The 21,103-nt window shown below is 53.9% G+C and overlaps 1 protein-coding gene across 1 annotated transcript; it reads left to right on the forward strand.

Moving 5' to 3' along the window:
* Positions 1-82: 82 nt before the first annotated feature.
* Positions 83-15,601, forward strand: LOC136160488 (1-acylglycerol-3-phosphate O-acyltransferase PNPLA3-like). The gene is made up of 9 exons (XM_065924221.1): positions 83-269; positions 3,437-3,669; positions 5,058-5,123; positions 6,016-6,225; positions 7,762-7,822; positions 9,227-9,445; positions 11,328-11,460; positions 13,627-13,731; positions 15,432-15,601. Exons 1-9 carry the CDS (start codon positions 83-85, stop codon positions 15,535-15,537), a joined length of 1,320 nt encoding a protein of 439 aa, XP_065780293.1. The 3' UTR covers positions 15,538-15,601.
* Positions 15,602-21,103: the final 5,502 nt, after the last annotated feature.

Consider the following 21,103-nt stretch of genomic DNA (forward strand, 5'->3'; position numbering starts at 1 on the left):
CCCGGCGGAGAGCCAGGGTGGGCGCCAGACGGAGCCGGGGCGCGATCCGACCCCGGCCCCGCCGCCCCAAGCTGCCGCCGCTATGTACGACCCTGAGCGCGGCTGGAGCCTGTCCTTCGCCGGCTGCGGCTTCCTGGGCTTCTACTACGTCGGGGTGACCAGCTGCCTGAGCGAGCGCGCCCCGCACCTCCTTCGCCACGCGCGCAAGTTCTTCGGCGCCTCGGCGGGCGCGCTGCACTGCGCCTTCTACCTCGCCGGGATCCCGCTCGGTAGGTCCCGGGCTGCGCGCCGGGATGGGGCGTGCGCTGGGAGCCGGGGCTGGAAGCCGGCCCTGCGCGGCTAAACCCGGGCTCTCCCCCGAAACAGTTGCGTCCTCCACTGCATCTTTTTCGCCCGCTGCCGGGGAGCCCTGGAAGCGGGGCGTGGAAACCCGGAGCGCATCCTCGCCTCACCTACCTTCTGGCGCCCAGTCTTGGAGGAAGCCCCCCACCCCACTCCGAGACTAGAGCCAGGTGGTCTAAGCGACGGGGAGGAGGGGGCATGACGGATCCGGGGAGCGGAATTCCCATTTGCCCTAAGTGCGGCCAGGTGGGAGGTTTGGGGCTGTGTCCCAGGCAGGGGTGGGTACCTTCTTCTCTCTGGGGACTCCAGGGGCTTAGACACCCCCCTCCCCGCCGCCCCCCGGGGCCTTTGAACTCCGCCCAGCCCTGGGGCGGGAGGGGGGCGCCTGGGTGCCTCTCAGGTAGAAGGCAGCTAGCTGGTTTGGGGTGAAACGGTGTTGAGGAGGGATGTTTTGGGGAGAGGAGAGGAATTAGGAAAGCTGTCTCCTCTCCTCCTTTCCTGGTGCTTGAGACCCTTTGGGGGACTGGGCGTTCCCATCCCATCTTCCCACCACCTCCCTGCACTGCGCCCTGGAAACAGGTCCTGGGTGTTTCAGTCTTGTCCTAGTGAAGGTCTCCGTCCACGTGGAAACCGGAGGGAGGGGAGGGCCGAGGCTGGTGGCCAGCGGGACTGAATGACTAGGGTCTGGCGTCCTTGGCCTGCGGTTTTGGCCAGGGAGCAGAGCCTGGAGCGAGTGCGGCTGTTGGCGCCCACACAAGGCGATAGAGCTTCTTTCCACTGGCCCCCTGGCCCCTGCTTTTCTGGGCTTCCTCAACCGTTCACTTTGTGCTCTACGCGGGGACGGCTGTGTTGGCACCGCCAGCAGGCAGTGACCGTCCCTGGAGGCCAGGAATCACTTGCCACTACTCACAGCCCTGCCATTGGCCAGGATCAGTGAGCAGACCCTGGGCTGATCGCGAGGTGGGGATTGGGAGAGGCCATGCTGGCAGCCGTCTCCATGGAGAGGGAGAGGGGCAAAGAGCAGGAAATGTGACCTCGGGGGCGACTAGACTGGACACACGGGCAGTCTGCACAGCTGGACCTGAGCTGTGATAAAAGCCAACCCTTGTGTCTCGGCTTGTGACCTGGAGACATCCAGACGGTCAAATGTTTCATTGGTTCAAATGCACAGACCCCAGCCCAGGAAGTCAGCTGACTCCAGCCTAGAGGGGGCTCACCCGTAGAGGACAGGTGCAGCGGGGGGCTGGGCTTGCAGGGGGAGGCTCGGGACCACCAAGTCCCCCGAAAGGGTCTGGAGGTTTTGGCAAGAACTGCTCCCCAGAGTCTAAGAGCCCCGGTTTCCTCCTTTAACTGCCCGTCTGACGTTGGGGAGCTCCGGGGATCATTCCCAGGGCCTGTGGCTTGGGCAGGGTTCCTGAGCGCAGCTCTGAACCAGGGCTGACCTGGAAGGAGAGCCAGAACCAAGCAGCTCTGTGCAATCATGGGCCTTCTGTCTGGGTTCAAAGGGGCCACATGTGCAGGGAGAGCCCAGTGGGGTCAGAGGTGGGTCAGGGCCTGCTGGTGTGTCCGGGCCCTCTGCACCCCCACATCTGTGGACGGCCGGGGCTCAGGCTGGGACAGGGGTAGGCCTGCCTGCCAGGGTAGTGCAGACCTCCAGAGGGGACCAGGCCAGTGAGTGAGGTCAGATGGATCGGGAATGGGCCCCGTGTCCGCTAGATGGCTTGACAGTTGTAGCATTAGAGGTTGAAAGTGTCCTTGGTGGCTCATGCGGTAAAGAATCTGGCTGTGCTGCAGGACACCCAGGTTCGATCCCTGGGTGGGGAAGATCCCCTCGAGGAGGGCATGACAACCCACTCCAGTATTCTTGCCTGGAGAATCCCCATGGACAGAGGAGCCTGGCGGGCTATGGTCCACAGGGCTGAGTGACTCTTTCCCTTTCCAGAGGTTAAAAGTTAAGTCTAGGGACTTCCTTGGTGGTCCAGTAGCTACGACTCCATGCTCCCAATGCAGGGGACCCGGGTTCCATCCCTGGTTGGGGAACTAGATCCCACATGTCACAAGGAAGTGTTCTCATGCTGCAACCGGGAATTTGCATGCTGCAATGGAAGTGCTAGGCTGCCACAATGAAGGTCAAAGATCCCGTGTGCCGCAACTAAGACCTGGTGCAAACAAATAAATAAGAAAATATGTTTTTATGTTATTCTTAAATAAATAAGAAAATATGAGGTGCTTCCTCTGGGTTGACCGTGTACAGATTTTAGTGTACCTAACCTTTTCTGTCTCCAAAATGTAGGTGAGTGTTGTCCCATGTTAAAAACATACTGTGTGAGGCTCAGAAGCAGTGATGTAACGTGTTTAAGTTGCTCAGCTGGTAAGCAGTAGAGACAGGATTCAAACTCAGGTCCCAGCCTGCACTTGCCATGTGCTCCCTGCAGGGTTAGGTCCATCCATGCTCAAGCTCTGATGCTGTGGGTTCCCGGCATCTGGCCTTGATGCAGGGATGAAGACGAAGAGAGGGCTCCCTGGGCCCCTGGAAGCCCGTTTCTCTGGCCTGGGTGGGTCAAGAATGGCTCTGTAAATCTTATATTTCCTAGTTGTTGTGGTTCAGTCGCTAAATTGTGTCTGACTGTTTCTGACCCCATGGACTGCAGCACACCAGGCTTCCCCGCCCTTCAGTATCTCCCCGAATTTTCTCAAATTCATGTCCATTGAATCACGTGGAAGAAGTAAAAGACATCAGTGAAATGTGTTTTATTGATCCCGGTATAGCCAAAATATTACCATTTTCACATCTAATCAATACAAGACATCATCTGTGAGAGAGTCAACGTTTCTGTTGTTATTGTCCTTCTAAGCCCTTGCGATCCGGTGTGTCTTTTTCCCATCAGTGTGGACTAACCACATCTCAGGCTCAGGAACCACCGGCCGGATCAGGCAGCCCGGGCTCAGACAAAGGGGAGGGTCGGCAACTTCCCTGCCAGCAGGTTCCTGGTCCCACCACAAAGCAATTCCCGCCTCCAGGGTGGTACGTTGCTTTGCATATTTCTCTCTCCACCCCCATGACTCCCTTCTCCCCACCTCACCCCGCACCCAGAGCAGAGATTGCAGATCCTCATGGACCTCGTCCGGAGCGCCAGGAGCCGGAACTTGGGGATCCTCCACCCAGCCTTCAGCTTGAGCGAGTACATCCGAGACGGTCTCCACAGACACCTCCCTGACAACGTCCACCAGCTTCTCTCTGGCAAGATTGCCATCTCACTTACCAGAGTGTCCGACGGAGAAAACGTGCTGGTGTCGGATTTTCATTGCAAAGATGAAGTCGTGGACGTAAGCGGTTTGTTTATCTGGGTACTGTCTAGTCAGAAGGGCCATTTCCTTTTGGAAGCAACACAGGGAGGGGCTGTTGTAGGCCAGTCGGCCCCAGTTTTTACTTAAGATGCAAGAGAACCTGGTTGCCCGTGATGCTGGTTGGCTTCACTGTACCAGAGTGATGTCAACTGTGTGCCTCCAGCGGTCCGGTCCAGAGCACGTGCAACCCTGGGGTGTCCCAGATGGTGTCAGCTTCGGACAGTGTCTCCCCCTCCTTGCCGACTTGGATCAGAAGCTCCTGCTCCGGGGCCTTATGTGTGTGGCCCTGCTCCCAACGATGCCTGTTCCTTAATGAGGACCTGTCCACTGAAGCCCCTCAAGGGTGGGAGCGTGTCTTGGTTAATTCTGTCCTCTGGTTCTAGCACAGAGAAGATCATCGATGATATCAAAATACCATTTGGTTTGGCTCATGTCTTTTGTGAGAATGCCTTGGGCGTCGTTTCACTTAACACGGGTCCATACGAGCAAGCTGCCTGGCGTATATAACCAGCTGCTTCTCAGCAGCCAGTGTCATCTTCCACTTAACCTTGTTTCCAGGAGCATTTTCTAGGCACCCAGCACCTGTGCATTCCCACAGGAGCTCTTTTCTCTCATTGCACCAGTGTTACATCATGCTTAATGCTCGCTGGCGCGGTGAGACGCAGAGCGTGGTCCCTGGGTGACCAGCAGCAGCAGTATCTCCTTGGGGGGCGATTTAGAACTGCAGGCTCTCAGGCCCCGCCTCCAACTTGCTTCATCAGAATCTTAGGGGTAGGGCCCCGAGTCTGTGGTTGGCCAAGCTTTCCAGGCGATTCTGATGAATGTCAGTAGTTGCAAAGCCCTGATCTAATCTCTTTTCCAGGCAATCAGCTAGTCAACAACTAGTTGGTCCTGTCTGTGATGGCCCAGTGGGACCCTGTGGACAGCAGAGACAGGAAGTTTAAGTCTGAAGTTAACATTTGGTCCTTGGGCTTCCCGGGTGGTGCAGTGGTAGAAAACCTGCCTGTGTTGCAAATAGATGCAGGAGATGCAGGTTCGATCCCTGGGTCAGGAAGATCCCCTGGAGGAGGAAACGGCACCCTGGTCCGGCATTCTTGCCTGGAAAACCCCATAGACGGAGAACCCTGGCAGGCTAGAGTCCATCAGGGTCACAGAGAGTCAGATGGGACTGGGCAGGCAGGCATGCTGAAATAGTAAGTGTGTGGGCGGGCTCATTTTCATTCAACCATTTAGTAAAGCAGCGACTCTGCCAACAGCGCTGTCAGGCTTATTGCTCTCCTTGCTTGTAGAAGGCTTGTAAGGCCCAGGGAGTCAACGGCTGCCTGCTCTGGGCTGTGCTGTGGTTTCACTCTCTTCTGTCTTCTCAGGCCTTGTATTGTTCCTGCTACATCCCTGTCGTCTTTGGCTTGATCCCCCCTTCCTTCAGAGGCGTGGTAAGTCCACTTTTAAACTGTGTTCCTGGGAATTCCCTGGTGGTCCAGTGGTTAGGAGTCTGCACTTTCACTGCCAGGGGCCTGGGTCCATCCCTGGTTCAGGAAATACGATCCCATAAGCATCTTTGAAAAAACAAGGAAGACAAGGCAGTGGGTTCAGGCACCCTGGGCCCCTGAGACCTGTCCCTGAATGAAGAAAGCCTTTTGCCTTACAGTCCATGGGGTCGTAAAGAGTTGGACAGAACAGAGTGACTGAACGCTTCCCATGGAATATAGGAAAATGGATTCTCACAGTACTTACCCCAAGTGCACCTTACCTGTGGGATAAGATGCCATTTTTTAAGAGCTCAAGTCACAGGTTCACCACATCATTTCAATCTCCTTGGCTGGTCCTCATTGCCCAGGTGTGGGCAGAAAGTCAGGACCACAGGTTAAGTGTCTTGTCCGAGATTGCTCCAGCAGCTGGGGGCCTCTGGAATTGAACCCATGACATCTGTCTCCCTTTCAGCCTGATCTACATCACACTCTGCCCTGAGTGCACACAGCGCCCCTAGTGGGTGCAAGTTACATGGACTCGCCGGGGGGCGCTCAGGGCTGGGCCCAGCGGCGTGGGCCAGACACCAGCCTGGCGTGCCCCTGGACCTGGCACTGTTCTGCTGCAGTGCTCACCACACAACAGCATGTGGCAGTCCTGAGTGCCAGCCTGCAGCCTGGCCTGGCACAGAAAGGCTCACTCGGGGTTTGCTGCGAGTTGCTCCAAGCTCCCTGTTCTCTCACTAGGTCTGCCTGCGGCTCTGAGAAGTCTCTGTCCCTAATCTGAAACACACAGAAAACTCCAACCCAGAGCTCCTGACAGTGTGTCCTTTTTTTATTTTTCCTTCTCCCTTAAAAGCGATATGTGGATGGAGGAATAAGTGATAACTTACCCTTCATTGTTTCCAAAACAACCATCACTGTGTCCCCCTTCTATGGGGAGAGCGACATCTGCCCCAGAGTCAAGTCCATGTTCTTACTTCACGAAGGCTTCACGAAGCTCAACTTGCACTTCTGCACAGAGAACCTCTACCTGATGTTCCAGTCGCTCTTCCCCCCGGATGTCAAGGTGAGGGGGGCTCTGAGTTCTGGGGCTGCTGCTCTCCCCTTTGCATCCCTCTTTGCCAGGGGACCCAGCAGCTCTTCAGGCTTTCCTGATGGCTCACTGGGTAAAGAATCTGCCTGCGATGCAGGAGACGCGGGAGATGTGGGTTCAGTCCCTGAGTCGGGGGAAGGAAATGGGAAGCCACTCCAGTATTCTTGCCTGAAACATCCCAGGGACAGAGGAGCCTGACCCAAAGAGTCACAGAGTGGGACCCGAATGAGCAGAGCAGCAGCTGTCCTCCACACAACTAACTAACTAACTAACTAGTTCCCCACGACTAACTAACCAGTGGGAACAAACCCTGTCCTGGAAAAGGGACTCAGCCCAGTGCTGCCTCCTGCTGGTCACCAGAATCCCCCGGGGATTCTGAAAGGGAGGGCTGGGGGTCGCCACTGAGATCCCACTTGCAGGGGCTATGGCTTAAGTATCCACAGCTTGAATCCATCTGCCAGTGCACGAGATGCAAGAGACTCAGGTTGGGTCCCTGGGTTGGGAAGATCCCCTGGAGGAGGAAATGGCAAGCCACTCCAGTGTTCTCGCCTGGGAAATCCCATGGACGGAGGAGGCAGGCGGGCTACAGTCCGTGGGGTTGGCAAAGAGCCAGACCCGACGTCACAGCACACCACAGCCTCGGCAGGAGGCTGACGTTTTTTTTAATTATCCCAACGATTCTCTTTTTAAATTAATTAATTAATTTGGCTACACTGGGTCTTAGTTGTGGCACAAGATCTAGTTCTCCGACCAGAGATTGAAACCCCCTGCCTTGGGAGAGCAGAGCCTGAGCCACTGGACGACCAGGTGAGTCCCCCAGTGACTACTGGCAGCCATGGTCAGGAATTACACTGCGTGTGGTGGCTTAATCTCCCCACCCCCAGCTCTGCCTTGAGACCTGTAGGATCTTAAGGGATTGAAATTGGGTTCTTGGCAGTGAAAGCATGGAGTCTTAACTGCTGGACCACACGGGAAATTCCCCGTTTAATCTTTTCTTGGTTGTCACTATAGTGTGGTGGACCTCACCACCCTAAGGCAGTAAGAAAGCTGGTAGAATCTGCACAGTGACAGCTCTCTGGGGAGAAAGAGGCCATGCCATACGGCATACCTGGCGGCGTGTGCTCACGGGTGGAGAGAAAGCTGGGCCACAGCATCGGGTGTCCGTGTGGTTTGAGTGCAGAGGAGGCAGCCCAATATCCCATGACAAGCAGATCAGGCCCCACTATTTGTGAGGATGGAGGCTTGTCCAGGGATCAAAGGAGACCAGAAGAACCAGCTCCCGTCATACTGGGGCGCCAGCCTGGGCTGCACACGGAGCGGCTGTCGTTCGAGCTGAGTCCTGCCAGGAAGTGGGGCTGCCTTCTCCCGGGAGCACAGAGCCCCGTCCACACATGGCATCGCTCGGAGCTCAGAGGATTCTGGCTCTGTGCCTGCCATCTTCAGGTGATGCTGAAAGGAGTGGCTCATGGTGACTCTGCCTGCGGTTAACTCCATGTGGTTTGTTCACAGGTGCTTGGAGAGCTGTGCCTTCAAGGATATTTAGACGCACTCAGGTTCTTGGAGAAGAATGGTGTGTATGGTGGAGGTGACAGCCGTGCCCTTTGAGCCAGCTTTCTGTTCACATTCTTGGTCACCAGGGGAACCGTGTTGGATCCACCACCCAACGCTCAGCACATTCACCTGCCATCTGGCTCGGCCCTGAGAGATAGGAAGTCGTTGCCCCCATTTTACAGATGGGGAGATGGAGGCAGCCATGGCCCGCATTCCGGGGAGCAGAGCTGGGATCAGCCCTGCTGACCCTGCAGAGGTCATAGCCCCAGGGTTCCTCTCCCTCTGAAGTGTCCCTGTCTGCCAACCGAAGGCAGCTCCTTTCTTTTTCATTCCTGCTTGAACAATTGTGAACCTTCAGTTTGATGAGGAAGGGAGAGAAATGGTTTCTGGGTCCCAGGTGAAGCTGTCAGGAGAGCTGCCTCCAGCCAGGTGTGGGCTGCATCCACCGGCCCAGCTGTGTTCTGGGGAAAGCTCCTGGCTAGTCTGGACTGGGGAACTTGGGTTCTTCAGATGTTAGTGTGGAACCAACTATTAGTTATGCCTCGGTCAACCTGGCTTCCTTGGGGTTCACTAGAGGATGCGTGGGGGCAGGGCAGGTGTTCCCTGGAAACAGATTCTCTGAAACATTCCTAAGAGAGAATACGTCTCCAGAGGCTGCGTTGTGTGTCTGTCAGAGGCTGGAAAGATCCAAGGGAGTCGAAGTGGGAGGTGTAGCTTGGGAGTGAGGCGGGGGGCATGCAGGGACAGCCCCTGGGCTTTTAACCCCGAGGTTGGAAGTGAGAGGTGAGCCAGGGGAGGCGTGGGCATCCAAGTCTACCCGTCCCACCGTCCCCACCCAGCGTGAGAGCAGGAACCACCCACTGGGATCGGCCCCTTAGCCCTGGCACCCAGCACAGACTCCCCGACCTGTGGCTTCTTTCCGAGGTCGTGTGATGGAAGGGTGCCATCGTTGACGTCAGACCTGGGTTCGAATCTCGCTCTGACGAGTGTCGGCTGTGTGACTTTAGTCAAATCGCTTCACCTCTCTGGGCTTCTGATTCCTCAGCACTCAGCTGGGAGCAGTTGCGTGGATGCTGCAGGGTCTGGAACACTGGGCTTCACCAGTGGTTCAGTTCTCATAAATCAGTTATCATCCTTCCCTCTGAACCTCGTGAATCCACATGTGGCTCTAGAGCCCACAGGCTGGTGAGTGACCGAGCCAGCAGCCCGCCTCCTCCATCCAGCTTCAAAGGCCCACACTGCGCTTCCCTGTTAGGAAAAGGGCGGTGGAGCAGGGTGGATCCCAGCCTGATTATTGCCAGGTGGATCCCCGCCGTGTGCTAACAACAGGCCTGTCAGCTTCCCTCTAACGGGGTGGGCACGGCGAGTAGGGACCCCGCTGCCCGAAATCGCCTGATGGGTTTTGTTTCCGTGCCCTTCGCAGGCATCTGTGACAGGCTCCATCTGTGCCTGAGTGCGTCCCCGGCAGAGGCGGAGCCGGAGGCGGAGTCAGAGGCGGAGCCGAAGAGCCTGGAGCCTTTTCTGGGCGTGGCCACCTGGGAGGCGTGGCCTGAGCGAGAGGAGCTGCTGGAACACTTGCGCCTCGGCGTGCTCTCCTGGGACAAGAGTGTCCTGGAGACCCTGGCGCCCAAGCTCACCATGGGTACTGGCTCTGGGGGTGGGGAGAGGGCGCACAGAGGAGGCGGTGGTCGGGGACCCTTTCAGAGCGGGTAGGGCGGCTTCCCCGAGAGCTGTGGAGGAAAGGCAAGCCCCTGCTTGGGAAGAAACAGGGCAGAGTGACCAGCCCAGGTTGGTGGGCCCCCCGCCTCCCCGCATGGACCGCCCATCCCCCTGAGTCCTTGCTCTGTCTCCCTTCCCATGCAGTCATGGCCAGAGGAAAACAAGCTCCAGCTGAGTTTGTATTTTATTTGTTTATTTAACACCAAAGACATTTTATACTGGGGCAGAACCGATTAACAGTGTCGGGATAGTTTCAGGTGAGCAGTGAAGGAACTCAGCCATACAGGTATCCACTCTCCCCCAAACCCTCCTCCCATCCAGGCTGGCACATAGCATTGCAGCTGGGTTTGTTTGTTTGTTTGTTTGCTTGAATTTATTTTCGGTTGCACTGGGTTTTCCTTCCATCTGGTCAAAGCTGTGGGTTTTCCAGCAGTCATGTATAGATGTGAGAGTTGGACTATAAAGAAAGCCGAGCACTGAAGCATTGATGCTTTTGAACTGTGATGCTGGAGAAGACTCTTGAGAGTCTCTTGGACTGCAAGGAGATCCAACCAGTCCATCCTGAAGGAGATCAGTCCTGAATATTCACTGGAAGGACTGATGCTGAAGCTGAAACTCCAATACTTTGGCCACCTGATGCAAAAAACTGACTCATCGCAAAAGACCCTGATGCTGGGAAAGATTGGGGGCAGGAGGAGAAGGGGGCAACAGAGGATGAGATGGTTGGATGGCATCACCGATTCGATGGACATGGGTTTGAGCAAGCTCCAGGAGATACTGAATGACAGAGAGGTCTGGCATGCTACAGACTTCAGACACGACTGAGCCACTGAACAGCAGCAAAGATGAAAGGGATGCTATTTCTTGCCCCAGGCACTAATGCCCTAGGAGTTGCACTATCCAACAGCTGCTCCGGTTATTGTGATCTGAGGCATCGTGAGGTCATCACAAAGGGAAAATAGAAGGCTAGGGGTTCCGGGTGGAAGAGTGGAATCCAACTGCAAATGCAAAGAAAGGGTCATGAAGCCTGGGCTGGGGAGATTTGAGATGTTTGTGTCCGCCTCCAAAAGTAATTTAAAGTGAAGTGGGGTTTCCATTCTGGAAGACTCAATGCAGTGACTAAGACTCAATGCAGTGGGCCCAGTTTCGATCCCTGGCCCAGGAACTGGATCCCACAAGCCACAACTAAGACTCAGCACAGCCAAATAAATCCAATAAATAAATTTAAAAGTAAAGTAGTAATGAAAGCTGCTCAGTTGTGTCCAGCTCTTTGGGACACTGTGGATTGTCCCCCAGTAGACTCCTCTGTCCATGAGATTCTCCAGGCGAGAATACTGGAGTGGGCTGCCATTCCCATCTCCAGGGAGTCAGTTAAAAAGAAACTCTTTCAAAGGGACCCTGTTTCCTGTTGGTGATCCAAGGGCTGTGTAGGCCCATCCCACATCTGATCTCATTTGTGATAGCTTCTGATTCCTTCCCTGGTGACTCAGATGGTGAAGGACCCACCTGCAATGTGGGAGACCTGGGTTCGATGCCTGGGTTGGGAAGATCCCCTGGGGAAGGGAACAGCTGCCCATTCCAGTACTCTGGCCTGGAGAATGCCATGAACAGAGGAGCCTGGCGGGCTACAGTCCACGGGGTCACAAAGAGTGGGACTCGACTGAGAAACGTTCACTTTCACTTTTTCACTTTCTGATGCATAGCTGCCAAGATTGTAGGATGTATAGACATTGCAGGCACCAGCTGGGGAAGGTGGTTTGGTTTTTACGCTGGTGGGAAACAGACCTCCGACTTGTGTTTTTCAGCACTGAGGAAGGCAATGAGAAACCGAGATGGGTACATAAACAAGATTTTCAGCTTCTTACCAATTAAGATCATGTCCTATGTGATGCTGCCCTGCACGCTGCCCGTGGAGTCTGCCATCGCTGTGGTCCAGAGGTGAACACTTCCAGGCTTTGTGGCTTCCTCTCGGGGCTGGGAGGTAGGGTGAGGATTCAGCCCAGAGCCTGGCTCCTTACACATCCGGGTGGAGCTCACAGGCTGCGTGGAATACCCTGGAAAGGCGCCTGGTTGGTGAGCACCTGGCCACCCTGCCGCCTAGGTTTGTCACTTCTTGCAGGTCTATGTTTTTGGGAAGGAGGGGGATTATTCCTGGTGTGTCAGAAGGTCCTGAGGCCTTCCCTGTGTGGCTGCTAGGTTCCAGGCCATTTGTTTTCCCTCCGCTTCTTCAGATTTTCTTTAGTGTTTATTTACTTTATAGCGACATAGTCAGCATGTCTTTCAGTCTGTCTTTTTAAAAGTCCCAAAGTGAAAGTGAAGGTCGCTCAGTCATGCCCGACTCTTTGCGACCCCGTGGATTATACAGTCCATGTAATTCCCCAGGCCAAGAATATTGGAGTGGGGAGCCTTTCCCTTCTCCAGGGGATCTTCCCAACCCAGGGATCAAACCGGGGTTTCCTGCATTGCAGGCAGATTCTTTACCAGCTGAACCACAGGGAAAGCCCAGGAATCCTGAACTGGGTAGCCTATCCCTTCTCCAGCAGATCTTCCCGACCCAGGAATAGAAGCAGAGTCTCCTGCATTGCAAAGAGAGTCTTTACCAGCTGAGCTATGAGAGAAGCCCTTAAAAGTCCCAGCCGTCCTTCAAACTCCAGCTCAGTTCTCTGGCTCTGCTGGACCTCCCAGATCAGTCCCCACCCCACCAGTCGGCCAGCTGCCTTGCCCTGGAAGGAGGGCTGGCTGCTCTGGCATATTTTTTCCTTCCTTTTGTTTTAAAAAAAATAGTTTGATAACTTCTTTTGTGTATTTGTTGTGGTTGTGCTTGGTTTTCAGACCAAGAAGCCCGCGGGCGTCTCATTTTGTGGCAAGTGGGCTTAGTTGCCCTGTGGCATCTGTGATTTTAGTCCCCTGACCATCAAACCCTCGTCCCCTGCAGTGGAGGGCAGGTTCTTTACCACGGCACCACCAGGGAAGTCCCTTGACATTTCTTTAAAAAAAATTTTTTTTAACATCAAAAACATTTTGCACTGGGCAATAGTCAATTAACAATGTTGTGACAGTTTCGGGTGAACACTGAAGGAACGCAGCCATAGGAATACCCGTATCCATTCTCCCCCAAACCCCCCTCCCAACCCGGCTGGACAGAACATTGAGTGGAGTTCCACGTGCTATATAGTAGGTCTTTCTTTCTTCTTTTTTTTTAAGTGCAGGTGACCCAGATTTGATCCCTGGGTTGGGAAGGTCCCCTGGAGAAGGGAATGGCAACCCACTCCAGGATTCTTGCTTGGAGAACCCCCGGGACAGAGGTTCCAGTCCATGGGGCTGCAAAGAGTCGGACATGACTGAGCAGCTAACACTTTCACAAAACGTTTCTGTATTTTTGGCCGTGCTGAGTCTTCATTGCCGCTTGGGCTTTTCTCTAGTTGCGCTGAGTGAGGGCTCTCTCTAGTTGCAGTGCATGGCTTCTCATTGCAGTGACTTCCCTTGTTGCCGAGCACCGGCTCCAGGGCACGTGGCCTTCAGTAGTTGCGTCTCCCGGGCTCGAGAGCACAGGCTCAGGAGCTGTGGTGCATGGGCTTGGTTGCTCCGCGGCGGGGGGGTCCCCCGGGAGCAGGCGGGTCTACCAGTGATCCGCCGGGGGAGTCCTCTGCTGGCATTTCTTAAAGCCCGAGACATAGGGTCCTTTTCGTGTCTGGGGTGTTGGAGGGCAGAAGTCAGGCCTCCTTGGCAGCTTCCTCTGTGGGCGTGCATGTGGCCGAGCACCTTCCATGTGGGTGCAGGGGTGGTGTTTCAACCAGAAGATGCTGTGTGTCAGGGTCCACGCTGCCCCGGAGGAGCGGGGTCTTGGAAGACCCAGGCCTTTCATCTCCATGTAAGTCCCTTGAGCTCTCCTGAATCCAAAGTGGCGTCATTTCGCTTTAGGGCTTTTAGGTGGGCTTGCCTTGCAGAATTTATCAGCTTGGGGTTAGAAGTGACCCTGGCCGTTTACCTCGATGATGATACTGTCGTCAGATGTCTGCCTTCGGCTGGGGTTTCTTCTTGTCTTTGTTGTGGCTTGTCTTCAACGGCATACGAGGTGTGTGTCTCTGTGTTTCCTTCCTGCAGACTGGTGACGTGGCTTCCAGACATGCCCAGTGACATCCAGTGGCTGTGCTGGGCCACCTCCCACGTGTGTTCTCAGGCCATGGTGCATCTGTTCCCTGCTTCCAGGTAGGTGATTTGGCTGTGGGTCTGGGGGTCCCCCAGGCACCCTCTCATCTGCTCAGGCCTCACGCACCATCCTAGGAATGTCATTGGGCCCTGGAGAGGTGGTGGGGAGCATGTCCCCTGGTCCAGAGGCCCTGCATTACGGGAGGCAGCTGAGCCCATCAGCGGTCCCAGTGCACCTGCTGGGAGCTAGTGACCAAGACTCAGCTGCAGAGGGTGTGCTGACGCCCGGGGAGGTGTGTCCGCGGAGCGTCATTTTTTTTAATAGTTATTTATTTAGCTGGGCCAGGTCCTAGTTTCAGCACGTGGGATCTTGAGTTGTGGCATGTGGGGTCTAGTTCCCTGGCCACAGATCAAACTCCGGCCCCCTGCACTGGGATCACGGAGTCTTAGCTACTGGACCGCCAGGGAAGTCCCCCACTGAGCCCGTCCTGATGGCACAGAGGAGAGAGCTGGCTGATGGAGCAGGGGCGGGGCCCAAGGACAGGTAGCATTGGTTTGCCTAAAGGGAGTGGCTCTGGGTACCTGTAGCCCCGGGAGGGGGTGGGGCAGGGAGAGGGGGCAGGGCCCTTTTCCGTGTGTGTGTGTGTGTGTGTGTGTGTGCGTGTGCACGTGTGTGTTTGTTGTCATTGGAGGCGGGGCGGGGGGGCTGCTGCCTGTTAATGCAGATTCACCTGTAGCCCCGGGAGGGGGTGGGGCAGGGAGAGGGGGCAGGGCCCTTTTCCGTGTGTGTGTGTGTGTGTGTGTGTGTGTGCGCGCGTGTGCACATGTGTGTTTGTTGTCATTGGAGGCGGGGCGGGGGGGCTGCTGCCTGTTAATGCAGATTCCCGTCTGACCTCAGACGCCCTGAATCCAGGTCTCTTAGGTTAGAATCCGGCCATCTGCATCGTTAACATGGCCCAGGTACTAATGCTTCCTGCATTCTGAAAACTAATGAGCAAGAAGGGCCTGGTTCCAGTTGACTCTGGATTTTGTCCTGAAAGTCGTGGACCTTGGCTTTCTCCCCTGTTCCCTGGGGTGATCCTCTTCTCATTCGGTGTCAGTGAGGCTTTGGGGAGCCCCCGGCTCAGTCCTGAAACGTGGCAGGTGCTCGGGAGAGAGTCCTGCAGTGTTTCTATTAACAGACATGGAAGGTTTGAAGTAGGAATGGAGGGGTCTGACTTGTGCTGGGAAAAAGACAGTAGTGGCCTTGCGGAGGCCAGATCCCCAGAAATGGCAGCAGTGTTGGCCCAGCGAGGGGAAGGGCTTGCTCTCCAGGAAAACTGGAGAGGACTCATGAGGACTCAGGAGGACTGAGTGCTGTTCGTAGGCTCCAGGCCAGAAGGAAGATAGCAGTTTTGAGGCCTTGCTGAGCTCCAGGCTGGTCGGCAGGCAGGAGCAGAGGGCGGGGGGATGGCGGTGTGGCTGCAGAGAGCCACCCTGGTGGGTGAGCTGGTGGGTGTGGGGGTGACCGATGGGCTCCTCCTGGCCTGTGCATGTCCAGTGGGGGGTGTCCAGGTGGCTGGGAGGGCCACAGCTTTGGAGGCCTGGGATGGTGTGATGTCAGCCCAGCACGGGGATGGGGGACCCGAAGCGGTGGACTCGGGCTGGGCCACCCTGCAGACCCCAGACCGTGTGACAGCGTCCCCCCTCCCGTATCCCCACTCATCCGCAGACAAGAGCGGCAGGTCGGTGGCTGAGTCAGAATTCTTTGTTTGTTTCAGATCCCAAATCCCAGCAAGCGGCCAACGGCCTTCCTCCACAAACCAGAACACCGTGGGAGCCGCCAGGCTCCCTGCTCCTCCGTGGACCCACAGAGGCCAGAGCTGACATCTGTGATGTGCGCAGAATGACCTCCGTGCTGAGTTTGTAGTGTCCTGAAACCAAAGGCAATCTTTCTGTCTTACAAAAAGCTAGGAAGTGACTCTTGGTGTGTGCAGTGGGTGCGGAGCTCAAGGATAGCCAGGATATAAGTCTCGAAGTATCGGGGAACATTGCGGCGGAGGGCTGGGCTGCCCTTTGTGCGCTCTCGGGGGTTGTGGGGGAGGACGGTGGTCCCATCTCTCCATACAGGAAGCAGTAAGTGTGGGGCGAGGCGGGCTGCCATCCTCCCAAGGACATCCCTGGTTAGGGGGGACATTATGAGGTGGTAACTTACTTGTGCTCTGGTACATCTTTCTGAACTATTCTAAATATTTGGTGGAGTTATATTAAACATAACTCTCGTCAAGCACTGAGAGAGGGCATCAGAGGGCAGACAGACTGAAATGACAATCACAGACAACTAGCCAATCTGATCACAGGACCACAGCCTTGTCTAACTCAATGAAACTAAGACATGCCGTGTGCGGCCACCCAAGACAGATGAGTGGAGAGGTCTGACGGAATGTGGTCCACTGGAGAAGGGAATGGCAAACCACTTCAGTATTCTTGCCTTGAGAACCCCATGAACAGCATGAAAAGAAAAAAAAGATAGGACCCTGAAAGAGGAAATCCCCAGGTCGGTAGGAGCCCAATATGCTACTGGAGTTCAATGGAGAAATAACTCCAGAAAGAATGAAGGGATGGAGCCAAAGCAAAAACAACACCCAGTTGTGGATGAGACTGGTGATAGAAGCAAGGTCCGATGCTGGAAACAGCAATATTGCATAGGAACCTGGAATGTTAGGTCCATGAATCAAGGCAAACTGGAAGTGGTCAAACAGGAGATGGCAGAGTGAACATTGACATTCTAGGAATCAGTGAACTAAGATGGACTCAAATGGCTGAATTTAACTCAGATGACCATTATATATCTACTACTATGGGCGGGAATCCCTTAGAAGAAATGGAATAGCCATCATGGTCAACAAAAAGAGTCCAAAATTCAGTACATGGATGCAATCTCAAAAATGACAGAATGATCTCTGTTCGTTTCCAAGGCAAACCATTCAATATCACGGTAATCCAAGCCTATGACCCGACCAGTAACGCTGAAGAAGCTAAAGTTGAACTGTTCTGTAAAGACCTACAAGACCTTCTAGATCTAATACCCAAAAAAGATGTCCTTTTCATTATAGGGGACTGGAATGCCAAAGTAGGAAGTCAAGAAACACCTGGAATAACAGGCAAATTTGGCCTTGGAGTACAGAATGAAGCAGGGCAAAGGCTCATAGAGTTCTGCCAAGAGAACGCGCTGGTCATAACAATCACCCTCTTCCAACGACACAAGAGAATACTCTACACGTGAACATCACCAGATGGTAGACACCGAAATCAGACTGATTATATTCTTTGCAGCCAAAGATGGAGACGCTGTATACAGTCAGGAAAAACAAGACTGGGAGCTGACTATGGCTCAGAACATGAACTCCTTATTGCAAAATTCAGAGTGAAATTGAAGAAAGTGAAGAAAACGACTAGACCATTCAGGTATGACCTAAATCAAATCCCTTATGACTATACAGTGGAAGTGAGAAATAGATTTAAGGGACTAAATCTGATAGACAGAGTGCCTGATGAACTATGAACGGAGGTTTGTGTCATTGTACAGGAGACAGGAATCAAGACCATCCCCAAGAAAAAGAAATGCGAAAAAGCAAAATGGCTGTCTGAGGAGGCCTTACAAATAGCTGTGGAAAGAAGAAAAGTGAAAAGCAAAGGAGAAAAGGAGAGACATACCCATTTGAACGCAGAGTTCCAAAGAATAGCAAGGAGAGATAAGAAAGCCTACCTCAGTGATCAATGCAAAGAAATAGAGGAAAACAATAGAATGGGAAAGACTAGAGATTTCTTCAAGAAAATTAGAGATACCAAGGGAATATTTTATGGGAAGATGGGCTCAATAAAGGACAGAATTGGTACCGACCTAACAGAAGCAAAAGATATTAAGAAGAGGTGGCAATAATACACAGAAGAACTGTATCAAAAAAGATCTTAACGGCCCAGATAATCACAATGGTGTGATCACTCACCTAGAGCCAGACATCCTGGAATGTGAAGTCAAGTGGGCCTTAGGAAGCATCGATATGAACAAAGCTAGTGGTGGTGATGGAATTCCAGTTGAGCTATTTCAAATCCTGAAAGATGATACTGTGAAAGTGCTGCACTCAATATGCCAGCAAATATGGAAAACTCAGCAGTGGCTGCAGGACTGAAAAAGGTCAGTTTTCATTCCAATCCCAAAGAAAGGCAATGCCAAAAATGCTCAATCTACCACACCATTGCACTCATATCACACGCTAGTAAATTAATGCTCAAAATTCTCCAAGCTAGGCTTCAGCAATACATGAACCATGAACTTCCAGATGTTCAAGCTGGTTTTAGAAAAGGCACAAGAACCAGAGATCAAATTGCCAACATCCGCTGGATCATCAAAAAAGCAAGAGAGTTCCAGGAAAACATCTATTTCTGCTTTATTGACTATGCCAAAGGCTTTCACTGTGTGGATCACAATGAACTGTGGAAAGTTCTGAAAATGATGGGGATACCAGACCATCTGACCTGCCTCTTGAGAAACCTGTATGCAGGTCAGGAAGCAACAGTTAGAACTGGACATGGAATAATAGACTGGTTCCAAATAGGAAAAGGAATACGTCAAGGCTGTATATTGTCACCCTACTTATTTAACTTATATGCAGAGTACATCATAAGAAACGCTGAACTGGAGGAAGAACAAGCTGGAATCAAGATTGCTGGGCGAAATATCAATAACCTCGGGTATGCAGATGATACCACCCTTACGGCAGAAAGTGAAGAAGAACTAGAGCCTCTTGATCAAAGTGAAAGAGGAGAGTGAAAAAGTTGGCTTAAAGCTCAACATTCAGAAAACTAAGATCATGGCATCCAGTCCCATCACTTCATGGGAAATAGATGGGGAAACAGTGGCTGACTTTATTTTTCTGGGCTCCAAAATCACTGCAGATGGTGACTGCAGCCATGAAATTCAAAGATGCTTACTCCTTGGAAGGAAAGTTATAACCAACCTAGACAGCATATTAAAAAGCAGAGACATTACTTTGTCAACAAAGGTCTGTCTAGTCAAGGCTATGGTTTTCCCAGTGGTCATGTAAGGATGGGAGAGTTGGATTATAAAGAAATCTGAGCACTGAAGAATTGATGCTTTTGAACTGTGGTGTTGGAGAAGACTCTTGAGAGTCCCTTGGACTGCAAGGAGATCCAACCAGTCCATCCTAAAGGAGATCAGTCCTGGGTGTTCATTGGAAGGAATGATGCTGAAGCTGAAACTCCAGTACTTTGGCCATCTGATGTGAAGAGCTGACTCATTGGAAGAGATCCTGATGCTGGGAAAGATGGAGGGCAGGAGAAGAAGGGGACGACAGAGGATGAGATGACTGGATGGCATCACTGACTCGATGGACATGGGTTTGGGTGGACTCCGGGAGTTGGTGATGGACAGAGAGGCCTGGTGTGCTGCGGTTCATGGGGTTGCAAAGAGTCGGACATGACTGAGCGACTGAACTGAGCTGAACTGATATTAAACATAAAGGAATCTTAATATCTGTTGAATTATCTGTTATGAGAATCAGTAAAATATTCAGAGAAGAAGCCTTGAAAATAAAAATCCAGTGCATAAAATAGTCACCCTGGCATGCCCCCCCCCGCCCCGAGCGCTAATGGAGATGACCCGGAGGCAGGTCTCTCTAGGGTGGTATCTGTTGGCAGGCACAGATTACATGGGCCCGCTGCACATATAACATGACCCAGGGTGCAATCTGTGTGTGTGTTTTCCTTATTTATGCACTTGAGGATACCAAAAAGGAAAGGAGCAATAAGCTCAGGTCCTACTTGTGGGCCTGAAAAGCCGCAGCTCTCACCCACACCGTGTAGGTGTCCTGGAGCCGAAGAACCAGCAGGGCCAGACAGAGCTGCACCGTGAGGGGAGCGGCAGGGGCTGCCTGTGAAAACACGGGGTCGGCTTGCAGTGCCGGAAGTGCCCCGGGGGGCTCCTGGCGGCCCCTCGCGTTTCCGGGGCCTCCTCTGCTGGTGGCCTTCACTTCCCGAGTGAGGCAGGGCTGCGTGGAGGGCTCTCTGACCACCTGGGCCCGGGACCAAGCGCTGTCCCCTTGCTGAGCTGACCCGGGCTCCTGGTGGCGCCCTCCCACACCTTCCCCGAGCCCCGTGCTCCGGGTCCCCGTGGCCTTCTCTGCCAGAACCGAGGCACGGGTCTAAACACATGCAACCCCACCTTAGCAGTATTTTATAATAACCAAGATACTTCCATTTAGGTAGCATTCTCTACGCTGGTTCTGCCGTCATTGTAAGGAAAGAGATGTGTTAGGATAGGATGACATGGGACTGACTTTGTATTTGTGATTATTCCACCTTCTTACCATGAGCACGTGTTTTATTAATTTTTTTCAAATGTGCACCAAGAGTAGGAAGTGTATTACTTTTTCTTAGGAATATCCAGGGTTCCGCCTCACTGGTGCTTTACATGCGACCCCGTCTCCTCCTCATTGGTTGACCCCAGCTCACCCCCCCTGACATCGTCTCCACCCCCCAGGACCTCACCTTTCTAGCACTGCGGGTTTCTCATCAGCGTGTGAAACACCCTCAAGTTTCTCCCACCCTGTCAATGTTGATGACCCCTTGATACGCTGGGATGCTCCTGCCTCAGGAGTCTCTGTGTAGAGTGGAGAGTGAAAGGCTGTTTGCCCGGTTACTGATGTGGTTACCATGATGCCGTTCCCCGTAATTACATTTTATATTGAATTTCTGCGTTCATCAGGAAATAATTCATAATAAATGTGATTGTTCAACTGCTTCCCCTTGTCTCTGCATCCTTCGCGCTGTGCTGCCTTTCTTGCCTCACGGCCAAGCTCCTTTAAAGTCCTCTGCCAACCCCCACCCCCAGCCCTACGCGGGTTCCCGGGCCCGCTGCCCCAGATGGGCTCGGCCAGGTCAGGTGGCCTTCACGTGCTCTGTCCTGGACACTGAGGCCCAGACCCTCCTTCCTGGACCCCACCTCCCTCTGGGCCCCCGAGTTCCCTACTGCACCCTGGGTATCCGGCGCTTCCCCGTGGCCTGGACGTGCCGCCCTGCGGAGAGCATCCAGCCACCCCTGGGGAGGCCTCGCTCACTCTGAGGGCTCCCCACTCTCTGGTCCAGGGGAGGGCCCACCTGACATCCCCGACCTGCCCCTGGCTGCCTCCCTCACACCCTCCCCCAGGGCAGGGCTCAGCTCTATCATCGGAGCCAGGACCCGGCGGCGCCTTGAGTCCCCGCCGCCTTCTCCCCCAGCTGGTCCCTGTGCTGCCCGCCACCTCCACCTCCATTTCAGGCCCCTGGAAGCCAGTCCCTCTTGGCAGCCCGCCCCTGCCCTGGGCTGTGGCAACAACTTCCGGGCAGCGGCTGGTGGCCTGAACTCTGCCTCAGGCCATTCTTGGGCCCAGAA

The sequence above is a fragment of the Muntiacus reevesi genome, chromosome 1, assembly GCF_963930625.1.
Source record: "Muntiacus reevesi chromosome 1, mMunRee1.1, whole genome shotgun sequence".
Taxonomy (NCBI): Eukaryota; Metazoa; Chordata; class Mammalia; order Artiodactyla; family Cervidae; genus Muntiacus; species Muntiacus reevesi.